The following is a 24,556-nucleotide window of genomic DNA, read 5'->3' as shown; positions in this document are numbered from 1 at the left end:
TTCATTTGTTTTTTTTTATAAAACAATTATTAGGGATGGACGAGATTGGATTTTTAGTTCGAGACAAGACGAGACGAGATTTTTTATTTCTTATAAAATTTCGAGACGAGATTTCTCTTCTCATACACAACGGGAAATGCACGTTCGAAATTTTTACCTGATTTTGTAACATTGTTAGATGACTGTTTAAATACTAAAATAATAATAATAGGCAAGAATATTTACAATCTTTCATTAAATAACATCAGCATAACATTTTTTTATTAATCACGCCTAACTTATTAAAAATGCCTACGATTAGGAAACATGGTGATATCAGTTAGGATAGAGTTCAACTTATCCTAAAATAAAATAAATCATAAAATAAAAGCAATATTAATTTTTATAAAATAGTTACTTGTTTTGACTTTTTTTATAGTAATAAAACATTCCTCACACTGCTTACACTTAACAAAACTTCTCAAATGTTATTAAAGTAATATTATTAAAATAATGAAAGTAATATTAACATTAAAAGAATTAAAGTAATATTTACATTAAAAGAATTAAAGTAATATTTACATTAAAAGAATTAATTAAATAAGAACGCCTTCGGAAAGGAAACGCAACTACAACACGCTCCTGTATTGCGGGTATTGCATTGACTTTTTGCAGGCGTTTTAAATTTTTTTTTTTTGTTCTCGTCTCGATAAAAATCTCGGCCAAAAAGTAATCTCGTCTCGTGTAACGAGATTGAAAATTTCCCGAAAATTTCCTGAAATTTCGAAACTTGACCATCCCTAACAATTATTTTAAAATACCTTTTGAGATTAAAAAAAGTCGTAGGCCTATTTAACTGTTAATTATTACTAATAATATAATCATAAAACTCCTTCTCGCTCTTTGGTTACAATAATTTGTCTCTGAATTAGAAGAGGGAGTACAAAAAATCCCTTAAAAACACAAACTGGCCTACTGACCTGATTTGTACCTTGTCGAGGGAAACAATCGTAAACTTCATTTGTACTTTAGAAAGACGTTATATAATCATATGTTAATTGAACATCATTTAACTCAAATATGGGGGAATCGTCATTTGTTCTGTTAACCAAGAGGCGTTTGTTTTAGCTAGTTTCAACGAACTAATCCATAAAAGTACAGATTTACATTGTTAAAGGTATTTTCTATTTTTCCACCTATGAGGTTTTATTTCTATTATCGTTATAACTAAACTAATATCTAATAACTCCTTCTCGCTCTTTGATTACAATTATTTGTTTTTGAATTAGAAGTGGGAGTATAGCAAATCCCTTTAAAACACAAACTGTCCTAATGGCCTGATTTGTACCTTGTCGAGGGAAACAATCTTAAACTTGAATATTACCTCAGTATTTTAAATCAAAATATAAGCTTGTTCACCATTTAACTTGATCTTCAATTCCTACAGAGATGTACCAATATATTTATAACTTAAAAAATTAACAAATGTACAGAACTACATCATACGGGCGTTTTCAAATTTTGTTTGTTCTTAAAGGTTTTATTTATATTTAAGCTTGAGACCATTGTTCTCAATAATAAAACTCCTTCTCGCTCTTTGGATGCAATCATTTGTTTCCGAATTAGAAGAGGGAGTATAGCAAATCCCTTTAAAACACAAACAGACCTAGTGGCCTGATTTGTACCTTGTCGAGGGAAACAGTTGATTCTTAACGTTTGAAGAGTGAATTAATTTTAAAACACGAGATGACTGGTAAAGGTTTTATTCTAAGCAATGAAATCATAAAATATGAGCGCTCAGAGGAAAACTGTGAGGGCACGTTTTGAAGTTAAATTTGTACTAAAAATTTTGGTTACATTAAATTTAAATGTGACCTATGTTTGCAGAGGTGGACCAAGAGGAGGGGGCATGATGAGAGGGGGTCCCCCTAGAGGAGGACGAGGCATGCCTCCTAGAGGTGGTGGACCTCCCAGAGGTGGAGGTGGACCTCCCCGTGGCGGAGGGATGGGTGATAGAGGCAGCTTTGGCGGGGGCGGTCCAACAAGGCAAGTATTGGCAGTAGTGTTGTGTAAACATTATATCCATGTAAACCAGCTATAGACATGAAAAAAAGAATGTTAAATTAGCCTCTTGCTGAGTGATTTAGTGTCTAAATTATATTTCCTTCCCCTTTATATCTCTAAACTGTGTCAGTAATTGTGTTGAATTGCAGGCCAAATGGGTTCTTCCGAGGTCGTGGTGGTCCAATGAGAGGCAGAGGAGACTTCAACAACATGCCTCCACGAGGAGGTGGAGAGGGGGGTAGAGGCAACTTTGGCAGAGGTAACGTTTCCTTACATAAAATTAGACATCCAGCAGTAATTTCACAAATTGAAATGCTAATTTTTAAAGAGATCTTAGTTTTAGTCAAGTTAACCTAGACCAACAATTTTCTGAAGTCACTCAAAATTATAACTGGAATAACTTACTTTCTAACATTGATATAAGGATAACTCTACTTCATGTAAGTTTAAATTGTTCAAGTTACAGCAATGAGCTGTGAGGTAATAATTAATTGTTAGAAATGGTACCCATAATTTTCTGGTTATAATGATGTTCGTAATGATAAGTCAGTTTGATTTCATGTGAAACTAACATAATCCTACTGAATAACCAGATTTGTTAAAATTTTTGTAAGTTATTAATTTTTCATGCAAAAAAGTAACATTTGCACATAACAACTCTGTTGCATTAAACATGCAGACTATGCACGTTTCTTGTTCATTCACTGAGATATATTCAAGTAGGTTCATTGTGTTTGATCATGAGTAGTGCCTACATAGATCAGGGTTTGTATGGTCAGGGAAAACCTGGAAAAGTCAGGGAATTGTGAAAATATTATTGAATTTCTCCTGAAAGACTACTTTTTTACAGATATGGTACATTCTACACCTAAACATGTTTTTATCGGGTGATGACTAATGGCAAAAAGAACGTCATAAGTACCGATGCACATTTTTTTATATCGATAGTTATTTATTGGTGCGGGGGAGGAATCAATAGGTACATAGTTTAAAACAAGTTTTGTATTTGGGAGTGAATAAATAAGTTAACTATTTACATTTCTTCTAATATTTCTTGATTTGATTAGTCGATATCGACTTGCGGTATACCTGGGAAAAGTAAAGTATCAGTCTGGAAAAGTCAGGGAATTTTGTTTTCCAAATTTAGTGCCAACCCTGTAGATTTCCTGATTTGTTGAGTTTTACACCGATTTTGTGTAGGCTACATAATAAGAGGTAAAATGTAATCCAAACAAAACTCAAATTGAGAAAGTAGGCCTACACATTATGTTTGGCTATGTATTATCTAAAGAAAATTTTTTAAAGTTTTATCATTATTTCACATCTTGATAAGAATGCCATTGTTAAACTACAGTACCAACATGTTTTTACCAATAATGTAAACCCCTAAGTCTACAATGATGTGATGCAGGCTCCCTCTTCTGAGGAACCCGTTACAAAACATTTGCTGACTAACCCTGCCCAGACTGAGTAGACTGAACAATTTAAGGTTTCATCAAGGTTTGCAATAACATGTGATTAGTGGTAAAATTAATACCAGTGGATTTAAAATTGCCACTTGTTACCAAGGGTGACGTGTTATCGAGGGTCTTATTATCAAGGTTCCACTGTATTAAGCTTTGATGTTAAATTACAAATTTCCTAAATTATTGTAGTCAGAACAGAATTCTGTATTCCACTGATTTTTCAACAATTTATGTTTCTCAGCTGTCATGATGACTTGGTATTCATTACTCATAACTGACAAATAATGCTGAATCAAAATACTTTGTTCCCTTGGCAGTCTGAACAGCTGATGAAATTGTAGTTGGTCCTTTAAACTGGCTTTTCCAGGGTGTCTTGTAGTCGGGAAAATCGGGAAAGTCGGGAATTAGTATTGAATTTCAAAATAGTCTTGAAAAGTCGGGATTTAGTCTTAAATTTGATTTCAAAGTCGGGAATTTTCATGATTTTGCCGCGATTGTCGTCTTGCGTTTACGTAACCGCAAAAGCCAATGATGATGTCTACACGGCCTCGGGAAATGTTCACAATTTTGCCGCGATAGTGGACGACGACGATAACGTTTCTGTGACCGCGGGAGATGACGGTGATGTCTAAACAGCCGCGGGAAATGTTCATGATTTTGCCGCGATCGCGGACGACGACGTTTCTGTGACAGCGGGAGATTACGATGACGTTTCCGTGACCGCGGGAGACGACGATGACGCTCCCGTGACCGCGGGAGAGACAATGATGCCTACATGGCCGCGGGAAAGGTTCATGATTTTGCCGTGATCACGGACGACGACGATAACGTTTCCGTGACCGCGGGAGATGACGGTGATGTCTAATCAGCCGCGGGAAATGTTCATGTTTTGCCGCGATCGCGGACGACGACGATGACGTTTCCGTGACCGCGGGAGATGACGGTGATGTCTAATCAGCCGCGGGAAATGTTCATGATTTTGCCGTGATCGCGGACAACGACGTTGACGTTTCCGTGACCGCGGGAGATGACGGTGATGTCTAATCAGCCGCTGGAAATGTTCATGATTTTGCCGCGATCGCGGACGACGACGATGACGTTTCCGTGACCGCGGGAGATGACGATGACGTTTCCATGACCGCGGGAGATGACGATGACGTCTCCGTGACCGCGGGAGACGACGATGACGTTTCTGTGACCGTGGGAGACGACGATGATGTCTACACGGCCGCGGGAAATGTTCATGATTTTGCCACGATCGCGGACGATGACGATGACGTTTCTGATACCTCGGGAGACGACGATGATGTCATTGATGTCTACAAGGCTGCGGGAAATGTTCATGATTTTGCTGTGATCGCAGACGACGACGATCACGTTTCTGTAACCGCCGCAGTCAATGATGATGTCTAAACGTACGGTACGTGGAAGATTTCATGATAAAAAAACCAAATTTGCTAGTTAGAACTTTTTATTGCTGCATTATTTCTTTACTTGAAAACACATTATTATAATAAGGTACTACTTTATGACAAAGACAGGGGTTGGTGTAGTATTATTCAGAAAATTTGGTTAAGCTATAAAAATTGGTATCGGTATCAAGAATCGAGAATCGATACATTTTAGTATCAACACCCACTAATTGTTGAAAAAACTAGTCTTGAAAAATCTGGAATTAGTCTTGAAAAGTCTGGAATTAGTCTTGAATTTTATTATGGAAATAAACTAGACACCCTGCTTTTCAAATGGTTGTGTAGTTGACGTAGGCCTAGTCATGTATCTTTAAGAGCCTCCGGTGTTATACTTCTTCCGTGCATAGCCTTATTGATTCTATACAACCATTCAATTTAAATCATTAAAAGTTAAATAAGTTAGGACTGTGAAACTCTGAATGCAAAGGTTTTCTTGAAAGAAAATAATTTATATCCATTATGGTTGTAGTTACAGCATATTCTAGTGAGAGTATCTGGCTGTAATGATGACTTGGTATTTATTACTAATTACTGAGAAATTGTGCTGAAAGAAAATACTTTGTTCCCTTGGCAGTCTGAACAGCTAGTAAAATAGTAGGCCCAATCTAGTATTTTTTAAATTGTTCTGTGATTAACCTAGTCATATTTTAAAGGAGTCTCCTGAGGTTATAATTGTTTTTAATTTCACTGTGCCTTATTGACAATACGTAAACAGTATAACTGTTTTGTTATTTTTTAAACTGCTGTGCAGCAAAGAGGTACAGGAAAATAACAAATGTATTTAACTTGAATTAGTTAGCCTACATCCATTACATTCATATTTCATCTAGTCCATTTATTGTTTTGCAAGGTCAATTCACTTATCACATTAGATTGGTAGAACATAGGCCTACAAGCCTACTAGTTTTCTTTTAAAAATGCATTCATATTAATTTGATCTGAAATGTTTGTAGGTGGATTCCCAGGTAGGGGAGGAGGACGAGGTATGGATCGCGGAGGTCCCATGGGTAGAGGAGGCAGAGGTGGCGGCTACCAGAGAGGACCCCCCAGTGGTCCCCCTGCGGGGCCTCCTAGTGGGGGAATGAAGCGAGGAGCTCCGTCTGGCGGACCACCCATGGCTGCCAAGCGAGGCAGGTACGACAGCGGACCCCCGTCCAATGGATACCACCAACAACCCCCACCTGTGTGAGTAGACATCCCATTTTCTTAGTTGTTTAGCTGTTAAAAAGTAACATGATGATTTAATGTAAGAGGGATACAATTGGTATGTGTATGTCAAACTTTACCTTCCACAACTAATGTTTTGCCTACCTGAGTGTAAATTGGCTCAGTAAAGAAAATTATAATTGTCGTGGTGAATAAAGATGGAATTCATACCTTCGTCTACAAAATTGATCAAAGATGTAACACACTACAAACTCAAATCGCCTGAAACATTTTGTAGCAGTAGCAAACTTTGCTGGTTTATCAATCTGCAGATTGATCAGTTTCAAAACGATTGAACCTCTTCGTAACTATGATGTGATGCAGGCTCCCTCTTCTGAGGAACCCAATAACAATTGTTGCTGACAATCCCTGCCCCGTCTGAGTTAACCGGAGAGGTTTTAAGGTTTATGTGTAAAATTGCTCTTGAAATTACTCAAAAATAAACTTTGACAGTCCTGTAGACTGCCATAATGTAGCCTACTTGACATTTTATAAAACTGTAATAAACCTGTTTGCTCCTCTTGGTATTTTAAAATATTTCATAAAAAAAAAAATTTAGTGGCGTAAAGACATTGTTTCCCACAGACCAGCTCCTGAACTAGTTTTTGGTAGTTCTAGGCGTTCAATTCTGTGGATAGTAAATGCTGGATAAATTGGTGCTGTGGCATGTATTGTTACTAGCACTCGACTGTTCAGCTACATATAAGTGAACTTAAAATTATTAAGGTACTGTGTGCTGAAGTAGACTAAAAATGCAAATATTGGGTTAAAAGAGAATAATTTTATTTATTCAACAAAGCTGATATTGATGCTTTCAATGAAATTTCTATTAATGGACTGTTATGATGAAACTACTCAGCTCTCTTCGACTTTTGAGGATGACGAAATCTTGTTCCCATAATTTATTCTGAATAGTCCAACTTTTTTACTCTTGGCACAAATTAGTTTCTCTTTTGAAAGTATTAAAAACAATCTAGCCCTATAAGGTATTTTGTCAGATTTAATGGTTTATATCAGAAGCAAGCAAACATTTGGCTAGTTTTAAAATCAATAATTTGAAAGGCTATTAGATGTCTGTTAAAGAATACCTTTTTCCTTTAATTTTCAAAAGTGAAGTAATTTTATCAAATCATTATACTCCCTTACTATAGTTCGGCCGCTTAGAAAGCGACCTCCTCCAGCATTGGTTTAGCATTAGCGCGCAGGTCGTTTTCTAAGCGGCCGAACTATAGGTTTTCATATTGGTGGGAACACAATACAAATTTTATACTGTATATTTTTCATTTGTATTTTAAAATGTAAATCTATTGTAAAGTCGTTGGTTTAATGAGGGTCTGTTTTGAAGTCTACATCATCACATAATAATAGGCCTATATCATGAAATGTTTACAACACAAATGATGAGACTGGAAGTGCCGTCAGAATGTTAATTTTTGGCAGAATGACGATGAATCCTTGACTGATTGTGTTTGTACGCTAACAATTTTCACATGCTTTATCAATCCGTTTCTAACTGTTGTGGTAACTTTGAAATACTGAAGACTTTAACATTGTGAAATAAAAAAAAAACAAAAAAAAACAACTTTGTTTCAAAATAAATTACAGAATATTGTAGTTGTATTTTCTTAACAAAACTCTTTTGACAAAATCTGTTAGCTCTTTCTCAAAGAAACACAAGTGATGAGATTGGAAGTGCCGTCAGAAGTTCTTATGTTCGTATGACGAAGTTTACCTCAACTGATGTGTAAAAAGATTTTTTTTATTTGTGACAATCAATATTGATTGATAATTAATATTATATTGTGCTTTTTCAGACAACAATACCCACCCTATGAACCTGCCCCAGTGGATACATATTCTGCTCCTCCCTCATCGTCTTATGGGTACGTAATTTTTTTTTTTCTACATTTATTTAGTCGCTATTTAACCTACAGACCTAAAGACTGTTATGATGACACCACTCAGCTCGCTTCGACATCTTTGGATGATGAAAAATTGTTCCCTATACTTGCCTGAACAGTCTTTTCTCTGGTCTTCATGAGCTTTACCCATGTTCTTTTGTACTAAAGAAGTGGGGTACAAAGGTATCCTTAAGGATGGGAATAAATGTCAAATTGAATGCCGCAAAAATATTGAACAACACTTTTTATCTATAAATTCAATTGTTATAAAATATTTTAAATAACTTCATACAGGTTTAACAGATTTTCATTCTTTGCTGTTAAGCTTACTTGAAATGGGAAAGAGACCATTATGGCACAAGAAGCCCTAAACACAACATTGTAATATTTTGTTCTTGCCACAGCATTTCTAACTAAGGGAGTTTCTTACTCTTCGCCAAATCTATCCTTGGTTGAAAATACTGTTAGTGTCTGTGAAATATTCCAATTTAACGTGTGCATGGTAAAGTTTTGTGTTTCTTGCGCCACAAACATTTCTCTCTCTAAAATGTTTGAAACTTAGGGTTCTTTAAGTTCAATACAATGTTCTTAACCTCAAGTGATTTGATTATATTAAAATTTAGAAACCGAACAGATTCAATTAATTTAAATTTCTTTTCAAATAGTAAAACAAAATCCTCTCCAAATATTCTGTCAAGTTCTGAAGTTTTTGGGTTCAGATGTTCACAGAATACTGTGAAATTAATCTTTAAGGATTGTTAATACTCATGATGATTGTTAGCGCGAGACATTGTACATTATCTGATGTCCTCAGGTCGTACCAGAGCTACGGTGGTGGTGGGTCTCAGGGCTACGGCGGAGGTGGGTCTCAGAGCTACTCTCAAGGTGGAGGCTACGGAGGCTACTCACAGCAAGGGTATGACACTGCTTCCTATGATCAGAACACCAGTGGTGGAGGCTACAGTACAGCCCCTCCACCTGCTGCTGACCCGTACTCCAGCTACAGCAAACGTAAGTAGACCAAGCTAATAAAATATGAGTTAAAGAGCTGCTCGCCAAAAGTGCTACAATCAAAAATTTAATTTCTCCTTTTTTTGTGTAGTATAAATTAAAGTAAAATCTGCAGGACTGTAATGATGATACCACTCAGCTCGCTTCGACAATTTCGGATGATGAAAGAAAAAGTTCCCTATTATATCAAAACTGATCAGTCTTGTATTTTTGAGTCAAATAGTAGTGTTAAAAGTCAAAAATGGAAAGAGAAATAGACTCGGTAATGAGCAGAAAATAATTTAATTATTCACAAAAGAAAAGTTACTCAATCATAGTAAAATGCTACCAAACAATTATTTCTGTAATCACAACATAACAATTCATTCAAACATCATATGTCTCAAAATTATAAAAGTTCATATTTTCATAGCAGCTGGAAAAGACAATACAAAATATAAACCATAGATTATTTAAATCAAATGTTTCTATACTATATCCAACATTCTCCCACCTTTTGACTTGTAAAGTCAAAATATTTATTATCGCTTCAGGTATCTTCGTGGGGGTATAATTTTTCTTCCTCTTTGTGTGTAAACAGGTTGATCATGTTCACGACCAACACCTTCAGCTACTTGTTCATCTTCCATTTCGAATGTTTCATTACCATCTTGATTGTCTTTCTGCTGGACCAATTCAAGTGGAAACACATGTTGTATGGGTCTCAGCACTGTTCCTTTTGATGTTTTCATTTCCACAAGACGTATGTTGCCATCTTTTCCAGGAAGTATCTTCTCAATCTTCGCCAAAGGCCAGTCCATCCGTTTGGTATTGTCGCTTCCAAGTAAAACAATTTCTCCAACTTGCACTTGACGAGATTTCTTCTTCTTCGAATGCATCACCAATTGACTTAAATATTCGCTTCTAAATCTTTTTTCAAGATCTTCTTTTAATTTTAATTTAAAGTTCCAACGTCGAGACAAATTTGTGTAGTTGATCTGGTCCAAATCAATAACTCCATACTCCTTCGTACCATTCAAAAACATAGCTGGCGTCAAAACTTCCATGTCATGGCTGTCTTCTGAAATGTAAGTCAAGGGTCTACTATTTATGACAGATTCACAACTGCACAAAACGGTCAAAAATTCTTCATAAGTCAAACTAGCTCTTCCTAAGACTCTGCGAAGAAGCTGTTTCAATAGTCTTATGAGTCTTTCCCACCAGCCTCCCCACCATGGTGAGGCAGGTGGGTTGAATTTCCATTTTATACGTTTGATTGTGCTGTACTCAACAATCTTATTCCAATCGATTTGCTTCAACGCACTGTAAGCTCCTCGGAAGTTAGTGCCGTTGTCTGCAAACAAGACTGTTGGTCGACCCCGTCTGGAAATGAATCTTCTCAAACTTTGCAAGAATGACTCAGTCGATAATGAAGTAACTAACTCCAAATGCACGGCACGGTATACTGCACATGTATATAATGTAATCCAAGCTTTTTGTCCATCTCGAAGGAAAACAGGTCCAGCTAAGTCAACTCCACAGACTTCAAAAACAGAAGCATCTCGAACCCGTTGCGAAGGAAGTGGTACTGGATCAGTATCCAAACTTTTAACACAATATCGCTTGCATTTGACACATTTGTCAATAACTGATTTTACAGTTCTTCTCCCACTAATAATCCAAACTTCTTCTCTGAGAATAGATAACAATCCTTGGACTCCAACATGTGAATTTTCTTCATGTTTGTATTGTATGTATCTGTGAACAACAGGATGTTTACCCGGCAATACTATGGGAAGATTAAAATTTCTACTATCAGGTCTCTCTGTGATTTTCGTTTTTAACCTGAATAAGCCATCACTGTCTTCAAACGGACACAATGAGCTCAATTTTTCATCCTTGATACTATGGAAAGCGTCTTTCTGAATAAGTTTAAACACTTTATTTTGAGCCTTAAACAATTCATCAACCGACAATTCTCCTGATCTTTTGATTAGACATATTTGTGTTAGAACAAAATCTCAAAATCCAGCCTACCAATCTGACGATTTTATCAAATCTGGAGAAATATCTGTAATACCAACAATCTGGTTCAGGTTTTGAATTCATCATAATCTTTGTAGTTGATTTAATCTTCCTAAGTTCAGAATTTACTTCTTTCTCATCACAATCATCACTGAAGTTTTGGTTAGGCCACAAGTTTGATGAGTTTCTTAGCCATTGTGGTCCCTCCCACCATTTCGACTCTACTAGCTGTTTAGGAGAACATCCACGTGACGGCAAATCAGCTGGATTCATATGGCCTGGAACATGATTCCATGATTCGATGCTACTAAGGGATCTTATTTCCTTTACTCGGTTCCAAACAAACACTCCCCAGTAATCTTCTCGACGAATCCATGACAAAACGGTGGTTGAGTCGGTCCAATAAAATGTTTTGACATTTTCAAATCCCATACTCTTTAAGACGTTGTCAGTTAGACGAGCGCCAATAGTAGCCGCCAATAACTCCAGTCGAGGAATAGTCATCTTCTTGACAGGTGCAACTATACTCTTTGCTTGAACTAATTGAACTGTGACAAGTCCATTAGATTCACCCCTCAGGAAAACTGCAGCCGCATAAGCGTCCTGGCTTGCATCACAAAAACAGTGAACTGTCCAAGAAATATTCCCTCCGATTTCATTTCCAAAATATCTTGGAATTTCCAAATTTGAAAAAATCTCAAGTTGCTTTGTCCAATCTAAAAACTAAATTTTTATCTCTTCTGAAACTTTGTCATCCCATCCAATTTTACTTTCCCACGTTTTCTGCAGCAATATCTTAGGTAAGAGTGTGGCAGGACAAGTTATACCTATGGGGTCAAACAACTTGTGAGCAAAAGACAAAATAGATCTCTTTGTGACTATTTCAGGCTCTTTAAACTCAAAGTTTTCAAAATTCAACTCAATCATGTCAGTATTTTTGTTCCAATTTAAACCTAAGATAGGTGTCAAGGTAGAATCATTTTTGAAACTCTGAATTTCTGTGTACTCCCAACTCCGAAGACAGAATCTAGCATCTTTCATTACAGAAGTCGCTTGATCTACAAATTGATTCAAATCTGAAAAGTCATCAAAACTTGCCATACAGTTATCTACATAGAAACTTCTCGACAGTGTCTCTACTACTTTTCTTGAGTAGTTTAACGATCCAGAATCTATCAAGTCTAATGTTTTTTCTAAATGAAGTTTTATTACTGCACTTAGCATAAATGGGCTACAGGTAACTCCAAAGACCACTCTAGCGTGTCTGTAAACAACCAATTGACCATCTTCATTAATCCACAAAAAACGAAGAAAATCTCTATCATCCATATGTACACCAATCTGAAGAAAAGCCTTCTCGATGTCAGCAACAACTCCATATCTGTGTAGTCTAAAACGATTTAATATGGACGGAATCAATTCAATTAGGTTGTCACCTTTTTCTAGACAATCGTTCAACGAGGGTTGATTCTTTTCTTTAGCAGATGCATCAAATACAGGTCTCAATTTCGTGGTAAGACTGTTTTCTTTTATCACATGTCGATGCGGTAGGTAGTGACCAATTTCCAAATCGGCATCGTTAACCTTTTCTATGATACCTAATTCCTCCCAGTCAGACAACACCTGTTGATATGAACTAAGATATCCACTAGAATTAAGTTTATTTGTAAGATTACTGAGTCTCTTCTGTGCTACTTTTAAATTAGTGGGTAACGGCGGGTGATCTTCAACCCATGGCAATTTGACCTGATATCTGCCATCATTTTCCACTGAAACAGATTCTACAAAATGTTCCATTGTTCTACTTTTAACTGAAGATTCACTCTTTACCTCCACTGGATCCTTGATCCCTAAAACATCCAAACTCCACAAATCTGAAATGGATTTATTATCAATAGGGGACAGTAAAGAAGTTACTGCCATAGAACTGGACCTGTCATTCCCTTCAACAGTAGTTCTTCCCATTAAAGTCCAGCCCAACAAAGTGTGCATCGCAACTAACCCGTTGGAAAGCAGATATCGTTTCTCAGTGTAAAGTTTCCCGGCAACGTCTGCACCCATCAGAACTTCAATAGGCCCGTCTCCATCTGTTACATTAATTCCCAGTGTTCCAAGCTCAATGGACCCAGGACCAGGCTTAACTGTTGTAACATCGTTACAAATTATATCTTGATCAAGAACGTCAAAATTGCAGGCATAACTATTATTTAAGTCACTTAGTCTAATCTTATAACACGCATGTTCAATTGTTTCAGTACTAGTGCCACCAAATAAAGCATGAGCTAGCTTCTCCTTTCTGACTATGTCGTATCCAAATTCCTTTGCTGTATTTTTCAAAATATAAGACCGTTGTGATCCAGTATCTATTAAAGCACGTGCTGTTCGCTCTCGATTTTGGTTTCTAATTTTTACTAAAAAGGTTTGTAAAAACACTTCTGTGTGAACATTGTTTGCTAGAGAACTTTCTTTGACTGGTTGTTCACTCAATGAACTTCTTTCTGCAGCAGATGCCCTACACATAACAGCGGTGTGTCTCCTTCCACAATTGGGACATTTTACTCTAACTTTACATTGCGCACTCTTATGACCATACTTCAACATGGTGTCTACTCTCCGGGAAATTCGGGAAAACCGGGAAACCTCCGGGAATTTGATCTTACCTTGAAATGTCCTGGAATACTCCAGGAATCCACCCAAACCTCCGGGAATCCGGAGCCCAGTCATCGGAATCGTCGCCTAACCGAAACACTACCGCTTTTGTTGCCACGATCGCGGGAAACGATTATCGGTGTTGCCGAAACCGCAAGATATGCTCACGGGTATTGCCGCGATCGCGAGTGACGATTATCGGTGTCGCTGAAACCACGAGATATGCCTACGGGTGTTGCCGCGATCGCGGAACACGATTGTCGATGTTGCTAAAACCGCAAGATATGCTCACGGGTATTGCCGCGATTGCGGGAGACGATTATCGGTGTCGCCGAAACCACGTGAGATGCCTACGGGTGTTGCCGCGATCGCGGGAAACGATTATCGGTGTTGCTAAAACCGCAAGATATGCTCACGGGTATTGCCGCAATCGCCAGAGACGATTATCGGTGTCGCCGAAACCACGTGAGATGCCTACGGGTATTGCCGCGATCGCGAGAGACGATTATCGGTGTCGCCGAAACCACGTGAGATGCCTACGGGTATTGCCGCGATCGCGAGAGACGATTATCGGTGTCGCCGAAACCACGTGAGATGCCTACGGGTGTTGCCGCGATCGCGGGAAACGATTATCGGTTTTGCTAAACCCGCAAGATATGCTCACGGGTATTTCCGCGATCGCGGGAGACGATTATCGGTGTCGCCGAAACCACGTGAGATGCCTACGGGTGTTGCCGCGATCGCGGGAAACGATTATCGGTGTTGCTAAAACCGCAAGATATGCTCACGGGTATTGCCGCGATCGCGGGAGACGATTATCGGTGTTGCCGAAACCGCAAGATATGCTCACGGGTATTGCCGCGATCGCGAGAGACGATTATCGGTGTCGCCGAAACCACGTGAGATGCCTACGGGTGTTGCCGCGAACGCGGGAAACGATTATCGGTGTTGCTAAAACCGCAAGATATGCTCACGGGTATTGCCGCGATCGCTAGAGACGATTATCGGTGTCGCCGAAACCACGTGAGATGCCTACGGGCGTTGCCGCGATATGCGCACAGGTATTGCCGCGATCGCGGGAGACGATTATCGGTGTTGCTAAAGCCGCAAGATATGCTCACGGGTATTGCCGCGATCGCGGGAGACGATTATCGGTGTTGCCGAAACCGCAAGATATGCTCACGGGTATTGCCGCGATCGCGAGAGACGATTATCGGTGTCGCCGAAACCACGTGAGATGCCTACGGGCGTTGCCGCGATCGCGGGAAACGATCATCGGTGTTGCTAAAACCGCAAGATATGCGCACGGGTATTGCCGCGATCGCGGGAGACGATTATCGGTGTTGCTAAAGCCGCAAGATATGCTCACGGGTATTGCCGCGATCGCGGGAGACGATTATCGGTGTTGCCGAAACCGCAAGATATGCTCACGAGTATTGCCGCAATCGCGAGAGACGCGTGAGATGCCTACGGGTGTTGCCGCGATCGCGGGAAACGATTATCGGTGTTGCTAAAACCGCAAGATATGCTCAACACGGGTATTGCCGCGATCGCGAGAGACGATTATCGGTGTCGCCGAAACCACGAGATATGCCCACGGGTGTTGCCGCGATCACGGGAGACGATTATCGGTGTCGCCGAACCCGCGAGATTTCCTCACGGCTATTGCCGCGATCGCGGTAGGCGATTATCGGTGTTGCCGAAACCGCAAGATATGCCTACGGGAATTGCCGCGATCGCGAGAGACGGTTATCGGTGTCGCCCAAACCGCAAAATATGAATACGGGTATTGCCGTGATCGTTGACGGTGTGACGTTTTGTCGCTGATGTTGAAGATACTGCAAGATATGCTCACTGATATTCCCACAATCGCGGGAGATGATAACTAGTGTCGCCTTACCTACCAGTTATACTGTTTTATTATGTTGTATAAAATATTATTCTTTGGAAATGTTTTGTTTCAAATAATAATAATCATTATTAATAATAATAATAGCCTAATAATAATCATTTTCATTTATTAGCTGGTTGCGATTAGTTAAACGGGTTCCGATAGTAGCTCCTTAAAATTCAGGAATTTGTCTTGAATTCTCCTGGAAAACTCCTTGAATTTTTCAAACCAGGTTTAGTAGACACCATGTTCAAGCAAGTAAAACAACAACCATTTTTTCCAACGATTTTCACCTTCTCATCTACTGTCAATTTACTGTCTTTACAGTTTTCAGCTAAATGGTTAGAACCACAAAACATACATTTAGCGTCTTTAGTATTTAAATTATCAGACCACGTTGGGTTAACTAAACCAGCAGCTGTCGGCATAATTTCAGTATGTCTGGCGTAACTAAGCTTAGGTCGAAATACAGTAGATTTACTTACTTTAGGCTGTAGGTTAGGTCGCTTACTATTTTCAAAACCAGATGCGGCTAGAGTAATCCTTTCCTCGTTAGCAACCTCTTTTTGCAGAAACTTCATCAAACCATCAAGTCTATCCTTAAGTTCAGCATCAACTTCATAGCCGGAGTGACGCTGCCAAGCTCTCAACAGTTCCTCAGGCAAACAAGACTCTATAAGAGGATATAACATAGCAGAACATTTGTCAGTTGTTACTCCTAATGTCTCCAATGCTCTTAGTTGGGTTTCCAGTTTATCGTAAATGAAAGAAACTTCTACCTTACTGTTTAAATTACTCAGCACTAACTTCAAAAGCTCTCTAATATACACTTCTATGAGAAAGTCATCTCTACCAAAACGACTTTTAAGACTTTGCAAAGCTTTTGAATAGTTCTCAGCGGTAGCAGGATAACTTTCGACCAGCTGACGAGCCCTAGAATTAGCTAAAGTAGCCTGCACAAGATAATGATATTTATCAATATCGTCAATATTCTCGTCATCATCTATTCTTTTGAATTGTGCCCAAAAAGGTAGCGAATCCTTCAAATCCCCGCTAAACTTTGTGAATTCAATAGTAGGTAGCCTCAGCTTAGTCCTAACAGCAGTAGATTTACTCATTACAGACCCATTGGAATTAGGTGAAGTGGCCCTAGACCTAATCAATCTACTCTGTACAGCTAAACTAATTCGATTAAACTTCTCTACATATTCATCTGCTAGCCTAACTTCTTCATTTAACTCTTCTTCATCTGCTTCAGAATCAAGCAAGAAATCTAAAATTTCCCTGTCCAAAGTTTTTAGTTCTTTTATCTTACCTTCTAGAGAGCTCAATTTACCCTGTATATTGTGTAGGTCTTGCTCATCTTTGCATAGCTCCTCATTTATTCCATTATAAATTCTGGTAAATGCTGTTCTGAAGGTTTTTCTTAGTTTCCTATTTCTTTCCATTATCTCAATAGTTGACTATCTGTTTAAGAACTCATACTGTCCTGTCACGGTCGCCAAATGTTAAAAGTCAAAAATGGAAAGAGAAATAGACTCGATAATGAGCAGAAAATAATTTAATTATTCACAAAAGAAAAGTTACTCAATCATAGTAAAATGCTACCAAACAATTATTTCTGTAATCACAACATAACAATTCATTCAAACATCATATGTCTCAAAATTATAAAAGTTCATATTTTCATAGCAGCTGGAAAAGACAATACAAAATATAAACCATAGATTATTTAAATCAAATGTTTCTATACTATATCCAACAAGTAGAGCTCTGGATAATGACTTAAGTGTTTGTTACTCTTTACTTTATTCCACATTTACTGTACAGTATGGGGAGCCAGGTATTTCAAATAACAGTTTTAGCTATACTAGCCGTCCCAATAATAACATCAGAACCCTCAAAAAAAAATTTTAATCCCAATTTTTAAACACTTATGCCATAGGCTTGTAAAGATATTAATAAATCTTGACACAACTGTTCCTGCTATGCCAGTAATGTTAATAGCACAACTATCTCCCATTAAAACCTGCACTGTACAATGAACGTGGAATTTAGTTTAGTGTTAGCCATTTACTGTACTGCGGTTAAATTGTAACTATTATCTTCCCAAGAGTTTTTTTTTTTTTTTTGAGTTAACTAAAAAAATTTTTACAACAGCTGCTGACCCTTACGCTAGTAGCTATGGTACCACTGGCTACAGTTCTGCACCTTCCTATGATGACAGGAGTGGTTATTCTCAGCCTGCTGCTTACGGTGAGTAACATTAAACATATTTATTTAAGTTGTGTATAATTCCTGTAGATGATGTAGCTAAACACAGAATAAACTATTATTTGGTACTTGTGAACGAAGGTTCGATCGTTTTTAACATATAGGTACTCGTTCATTGCGCCCCCAAAGTTGGTTGGCCTTTTCCCATCGAGTAAGATACACATTCACCAACATTTATTTTCATAAAGTGGATTTTTACAAATTTTGTTCAAGAACATTGTTTTTAATTTTAGTAGCTATAGCCTATCCTATATTTGTTTTCTTTATTTTTTAGAAGTGATTAAGTTTTTTTAATGAGGCTAATTATTTATGTTGTTTTCATAGATTCTTCCGGCTATGCAGCTTCTGGTTATGGTAAGTTGGTTTTATATTGTTTTATTAGTTTGTAAATTTTTTTTGTCATTGGGGAAGTATCAGAAGTATTTATTTATATCATTTAAGCCTATCTAATTTGTCTCAATTCATCTGTACTAGGCAAAATAGGTGAAAGTTTATTTCTCCAAGTTGGCAGTAGTTTGGCCATTAACATTTTTTTTTTTTTTTTATTTGTGAGTAATTTCTGTTATAAGGAGCAGTGATAGTAAGTAAAGGTTCTTTATTGTTTTACTCAGAGACTTATTGAGGTTAATTATAATTGGTTTGTGTTTGGTCAGATAACTCAGGGTACTCCACAAGTTCAGGCTACTCTAAACCTGGCTATGGTGAGTTCAGTTCATGTTCTGCACCCTAGAAAGTTGCGGTTGCGAGCAAACCTCTTCTCCCCCTCCCTCTATCTGTGGTGATGGTGCATGTGGAGTAGAAAATTGATTCCCCCATAAAATTCATAGTTAATGCCTACTAAAAATTTGCTCTCATTGTTGTTTGATTAGAACCTGTTTTTCAAGTTAAAGTCCCTTTGTTTCATGCTAGTAAATCATCAAATGCTATCAATGTCGCATGGTATTTCAGTTTTGTTGTGTAAAACCCATTCGTGCCAGGAATTGTTTGTTTGGTAAAAAAATTAGTAATCTTTTTATTTGAAAACTAATAGTAGTTTTTAAATCTTTTTTTTCATTAAAGTGTTGTTGTTTTTTTTTTTTTTTTTATAATATGTAGTTCAAAAGTTAATTATTGATTTCACGAGAATTTGACAACTATCAGTTTTTTCTGTACCTTAAACAACTCACCTGGGTTTCATTGGGAAGGTGTTTGGTTTTAACTTGATTGAGGCATTTGGTGGGGAGTTTTTGTTCTGTTTCTCAAATCATGTGTCCCAAAGTTACTTAGGTTTTTTATTTGCCTCAGATTCTACGGGATATTCAACAACAACAGCTGCATATCCCAGTCAGGATTATGGTGAGTTGACAATTTCGAAAACTTAAAGGGGGGCAGTTTTTAATAATTCTCAGTCAATACCTTTTTCCAAACTGGAAAAAGGAAAACTATAGGACTACTTCTGACTATATTTTGTCTTTATAAGTAAATAAAAAGATTTTTGTTAACTTTACGGTAAGTGAGAGTGTAAAAGTAATTTGCTTTTTTTGTTTGCTTTATTTCAGAGTGTAATTATAATTGCTGCTTGTAAACTTAGATTCAGCCTCTTTTTTTTATTTAGTGATTAATTTGTTGTCCAATTATCTTGTATTTTATGACTAGAACTAGAATCTTGCAATGGTAAATAGTTGTTTTTTTTAGACAGAAAATAAACGTTATTTGTTTAAGGCTATTAAACTAAAGGCCGCTTAGGAAAACCTTGTTCATTTTGTCTTAATTTATTGTGAAAACACAAAAAAAATCATTGGCTTATATGCGTTTCAATTTAAATTCATAGTCAAGCTACTCTAAAGGACCTAGAAATTAATAATGTTCCAGATACGAGTTCTCATCATAAGTTTAATTGTTGTTAAAAATTTAGAGGTTTTTGAGACAAAAAAAAAACCGTTCATATTTTGGAGTTGCCTTCTAACCAATGGCAAGAGGACTGTCTTGAGAATAGCATACATTTCCTGTCTTGAGAATAGCATACATTTCACTTCGGCTCCTCTACTTGAGGTCTGGGCTGTAACCGCCGTCTTAGCATCAGAGTGCGTTCCTGAGTGAAAATTTAAAAACGTACGTTTTCAGGAAAAGCACTTTGCAAAATTTTTTCCCCTTTTTTCAAAACTTATTATTATTTTTATTTCATTAACATTTGAAGTTTCATAAAATGTCCATGGTAACGCATTATCTTTGGTATTTTTTAAAAAAAAGAGCATCTTTAGTGGAAAAACACAAAATCCTGTCACGACCATAACAGACGTTTAAATGAATATTAAAAATAGTTAATATTATTTTTATAACTATGTTTTGCTATAAACTAATTTACTTTTATGACCATTATACAATAAAAAGGTCACCGAGCTTTTGGTATATTTAGTCTTTCTAGAAAAAAAAAAAAAACTCAAAAAATTGAAAAAAAGCGAATAAAATCTGTCTAAGTTTGTATAACTCCGACTCGCCTTTGGCTCGCTGGGGGCTCCGCCCCCAGGCCCCCTTTTTTGGTGGGGGTAAATAGAAATGGGCCATGGCGCAAGACCTGCAATTGAGCCAAATATCAGATCCTTAGCTATTTTAGAAGTGGGTAAAATTGATTTAGACCGATGGACCTGTAGGAATAACATTGGGGGGGATTCTATATTTCGCGGGGGAGGGAGTTATATTTGTAAAATGTCACTTTTCGGAAAGGGCGATTGAGCCAAATATCAGATCCTTAGCTATTTTAGAAGTGGGTAAAATTGATTTAGACCGATGGACCTGTAGGAATAACATTGGGGGGGGGGATTCTATATTTCGTGGGGGAGGGAGTTATATTTGTAAGGGTACAAACACACAGAAGGCGTGGCGTGGCGTGGCGGAGCGTGGCGTGGCGGAGCGTGGCGAACAATCTCATGTTAAGTAATGAAACGCGACACACTGAGAGCATCTACTTGTCTAGCGTGGCGGAGCGGGGCGTGGAGTTTCACCTTGAAACAAACTTGTTTGTTTTTTGGAGCGTCTAGTAGCGTAGCGTCACAGTCGAGTGCCAGTCATCGTCCAGTGTTGAACAGTTGCAGTCAGGCTTTTCGAATCATGGACGTCGAACTGTTAATAGCAGAGGTTTATGAACGTACACCCATATGGCAGTACCGTCACAAGCTGCACCACAACCGTGGAGTGATCGACAAAGAGTGGGAGCAGATTTCAAAAGCTCTTAATACTACAAGTAAGTGACATTTTAAAATATTTTATTTAAGTAATTTCATTCTTACCTGTAGGAGACCAAAATGTTGTAATTGCTTCCAACAGTACCTTTTCTTAACAGTACTGTATTATATTGTCAATGAATAAGCTAGGTTACGTTAGGTAAGGTTTAAAAAAATCAATATGTGCTCCAAACATTGCATAACCTAACCTACCCTAATGTTACCTATCTAAATATAACCTATTGTAATGTAACCCAAACCTATTAATACAAATCTTACTAAATAATATACCATGTATTCTTATTTAGAGAAGGAGGTACCATGTAAATGAAACTATGCTATAATTTACAGAAAATTAATTTAATTACGTAATTTACCCAACAGTTAACAAAGTGTCCCAAAATAGTAAAATTGATAAGACACACTGAATAGGCCTACTTCCGATGCGGGTAAACAGAGTACTTTTGCATCATACTTTAACGATTTTTTGTGTTTTAATATAGTCAGCAAACTTATCACGTACTTTTTGAGCTCTTGAGGTGTATCTGTTGTTTCTTCTATGTGTATGAAGACGACCACCCCTACGAGCATTGAAACATACGTCTCTGAATATTGGGTCATTGTCACCATCTCTTTCCCGAACGACATTATGCAGTACACACACGCACTGAATGATCTTAACAGCATTACTGACACTGGTTTCAATGTCTTTACCTAGTATCCTCCATTTTGAGAAGAGAATGCCAAATGCACATTCTATGGACCGCCGTGCACGAGACAGTCTGTAATTAAACATCGTTTTCGCAGGGGTAAGGTTTTTACGTGCATACGGTTTCATAAGATACGTTTTCAAGGGATATGCTTCATCCGCTACAAGGACGTTCGGTACCTTGACATTTGAGTTAGGTAGATTACAATCCAAAGGCATATTAAATGTGTTACTTTGAAGGCGCTCGTAAAGTGCAGAAGCAGAAAAGGTACCTCCATCATTTTGTCTGCCTTTTCCACCAACGTCTATTGAAATAAACTTGTAATCATGATCGGACACGGCTTGTAATACGACAGAAAAGAACCTTTTATAGTTGTAATATGTTGATCCTGAGTGTGGGGGGCATTTTATCCTGCAATGTTTTCCGTCCAATGCCCCGACACAGTTGGGAAAATTCCATATATCCCAAAATCCTGCTTTGGATTCGTTCAATGATTCTGTCGTTGGTAATGGCATGTGGTCCTTTACTAGCTTCTTCCAAATGACGTCACATGTCTCCATTACAATTTTTCGGACTGTAGAAGCACCCATCCGGAACGAAAAAGCCAACATTTTAAATTGGGCTCCAGTTGCCAAAAACCTAAAAATAAACGTTTATATGAGGCTGATAATACTATTCATGGCATAAAGCAACATTCAACCTGCTTCTTTATATAAATATATATATATATAAAACAATTGATTATTTTCAGATGTCGCAAAACAAACTTTGAATCTGTTTTTGGAGAACATGTTATAATTTTTTGGCCAATCCAAAGGCTATATAGGTCAAGAATGCATTTATGATTGTTTTTACCTCTGTTCAACCATCTATCTTAGTCATAATTAAAAACTACATGACATAACTAAGATGGAATTCGTAAAAACACCTGTTATAACATATAGACCTACATAAAAATCTAATAGTCTACTAAAAATAGTTCTGTTTATAATATAAAATTATAAATGCCTCAAACTCAATTTAATAATTTTTTAATCATAAAATTAAACTGTTATATCCTAACCTAACTAACCAAACTTGCTGATAATGAAAAAAGTTTGACAAAAAGTTAGTGCTCGAGTGGGATTCGAACCCTACACCTTCCGATTTATGGCCCGGTATGCTATCCACTAGACCACCGCGACCGTTGTCGTCCCATCGTATCGTTTCGGTAATGGTGTTCCCACAGCGAATCAGAAACCACCAAACGACACCTGGCAAAACTATTCCTAAAATAAACACCGTATATTAAATTAATTGCCTTGTTTCAGAGGAATGTGCTCGAGGAAGATGGAAAAGCCTCAAAGACCAGTACAGAAAAGAACTTAAAAAAATGATGAAATGTGCTTCAGGTGACAAAGGTGGTGAATTAAAGGTCTCTACCTGGCCATACTTTACTTTGTTGCATTTTCTTAAAGATGAAGTAACCCCAACCCCAATGAAAAGCAATTTGAAAAGCAATCCAGTGCGTGTTGCTGATCCTGAAAATGAAGATGTAGACAACGTCGAAATTCCTGATGAAGAAACCAACTCTGAAAATGTTGACTCAGTTGATACTCCAACAGCAGAAGCCGATGATGAAAATACGGACATACAGACACTTGAGGACAACTTAGGTCCCACCCAGGCAGCCAGTGGTAGTAAAATATCAAGTTTTCGTAAAAGGAAAGAAACTACTCAAGAAACTGTCGCTAAAAAAATGTTGTTGTTGGAAGAGCAAAAGGTTGCTCTTTTGAAAGGTGAACAAAAACATCAACATGAAGACTCTGAAGATTATCACTTCCTTATGAGTATGCTACCACATTTTCAGTCTATGTCACCACTACAGAAACTCAATGTTCGTAATAAAATGACTCAAGTGTTAATCGACGAGGCAACTGTTTCGCGCCCTTCTAGTGCTTCATGTTCAGGACTTTCCACATTCAACTACGTTTCATCCGGAACAAACTTCCCGAACCAACAATTTTCTTACCATAACAACCAATACGATTAAATACAATTAATGTCACTTAAGTATTAACTTGGATTGTTCTCTATTAAACAAAGTTATCCATGTTATAAAATTGTCACAGAATAATGTTTATTTTACAATTGATGATGTTTCCATAGTAAAACTTTTGACATGCATTGCTTGTTTGATTTTACCTTATTAGTTAATATTAATCACATGGGTGCATTACTTCCTAAACTATGAAATCAAAATAAAACATAGGTTACCTTAGTGTAAGTACAAGTCTCTCTTCGGCAGATATTGGCTTTCTCCAGTTAGTAAGTTGTTTTTCCAAATCATGCTTCACTCTTGACAAAATATAATCAAATGTGGAAGTAGACATTCGCATGTAATCAAAAAATCGGGATTCGTGCCTTCTTAAAACTTGAAACAAATGGTGATACTCACCAAATCGTTGGCGTCCCATGTTTATCTCATTAACCCACTCTGATCTACCATGTCCGAGTAATGACCAACACTTTAGATACATATTTTCACAGAGCAATGACCGTGATAACTTTGACATCGCCATTTTGATCGCCCTTGACGCTTGACGCTCCGTCGCTTCTTGTGTGCACCATGGACGCTTTGACGACGCCCCGCCACGGCACGCTCTTAAACGCCACGCCACGCCACGCCATGCCACGCCTTCTGTGTGTTTCTACCCTAAAATGTCACTTTTCGGAAAGGGCGCAAGATC

The 24,556-nt window shown here is 37.6% G+C and overlaps 2 protein-coding genes across 7 annotated transcripts in view; both read left to right on the top strand.

Moving 5' to 3' along the window:
* LOC128991417 (TATA-binding protein-associated factor 2N-like) overlaps positions 1–24,556 on the top strand; it is a 56,501-nt gene that overhangs the window by 18,063 nt on the left and 13,882 nt on the right. For 2 of the 6 annotated variants that reach the window (XM_054414272.1, XM_054414271.1), the window contains exons 3-11: positions 1,867–2,025; positions 2,193–2,302; positions 5,935–6,166; positions 8,002–8,070; positions 8,903–9,099; positions 17,804–17,899; positions 18,242–18,271; positions 18,571–18,618; positions 19,202–19,252. In XM_054414272.1, coding sequence (XP_054270247.1) covers positions 1,867–2,025; positions 2,193–2,302; positions 5,935–6,166; positions 8,002–8,070; positions 8,903–9,099; positions 17,804–17,899; positions 18,242–18,271; positions 18,571–18,618; positions 19,202–19,252 — 992 coding nt within the window. The remainder of the gene's footprint in view (positions 1–1,866; positions 2,026–2,192; positions 2,303–5,934; positions 6,167–8,001; positions 8,071–8,902; positions 9,100–17,803; positions 17,900–18,241; positions 18,272–18,570; positions 18,619–19,201; positions 19,253–24,556) is intronic. The other 4 variants (XM_054414274.1, XM_054414273.1, XM_054414276.1 and 1 more) reach the window with 2 other exon arrangements.
* On the top strand, positions 20,986–23,930 carry LOC128991418 (uncharacterized). Its single transcript, XM_054414277.1, has 2 exons — positions 20,986–21,137; positions 23,138–23,930. The coding sequence occupies exons 1-2, from the start codon at positions 21,005–21,007 to the stop codon at positions 23,857–23,859; spliced, it is 855 nt and encodes a 284-aa protein (XP_054270252.1). The 5' UTR covers positions 20,986–21,004; the 3' UTR covers positions 23,860–23,930.

Source organism: Macrosteles quadrilineatus, unplaced genomic scaffold (assembly GCF_028750875.1).
Source record: "Macrosteles quadrilineatus isolate MER2022 unplaced genomic scaffold, UCM_ALF_1.0 Scaffold_4__1_contigs__length_99947679, whole genome shotgun sequence".
Taxonomy (NCBI): Eukaryota; Metazoa; Arthropoda; class Insecta; order Hemiptera; family Cicadellidae; genus Macrosteles; species Macrosteles quadrilineatus.
The sequence above is the reverse complement of the archived record's forward strand: the minus strand, read 5'-3'. Positions and strand labels throughout refer to the sequence as shown.

Bases quoted from the DNA above. Each gene is read 5' to 3' on its own strand.
- LOC128991418 (XM_054414277.1), top strand. From the start codon at position 21,005: ATGGACGTCGAACTGTTAATAGCAGAGGTTTATGAACGTACACCCATA. The intron at 21,138-23,137 runs GTAAGTGACATT...GCCTTGTTTCAG, and splicing joins AAAAGCTCTTAATACTACAA to AGGAATGTGCTCGAGGAAGA.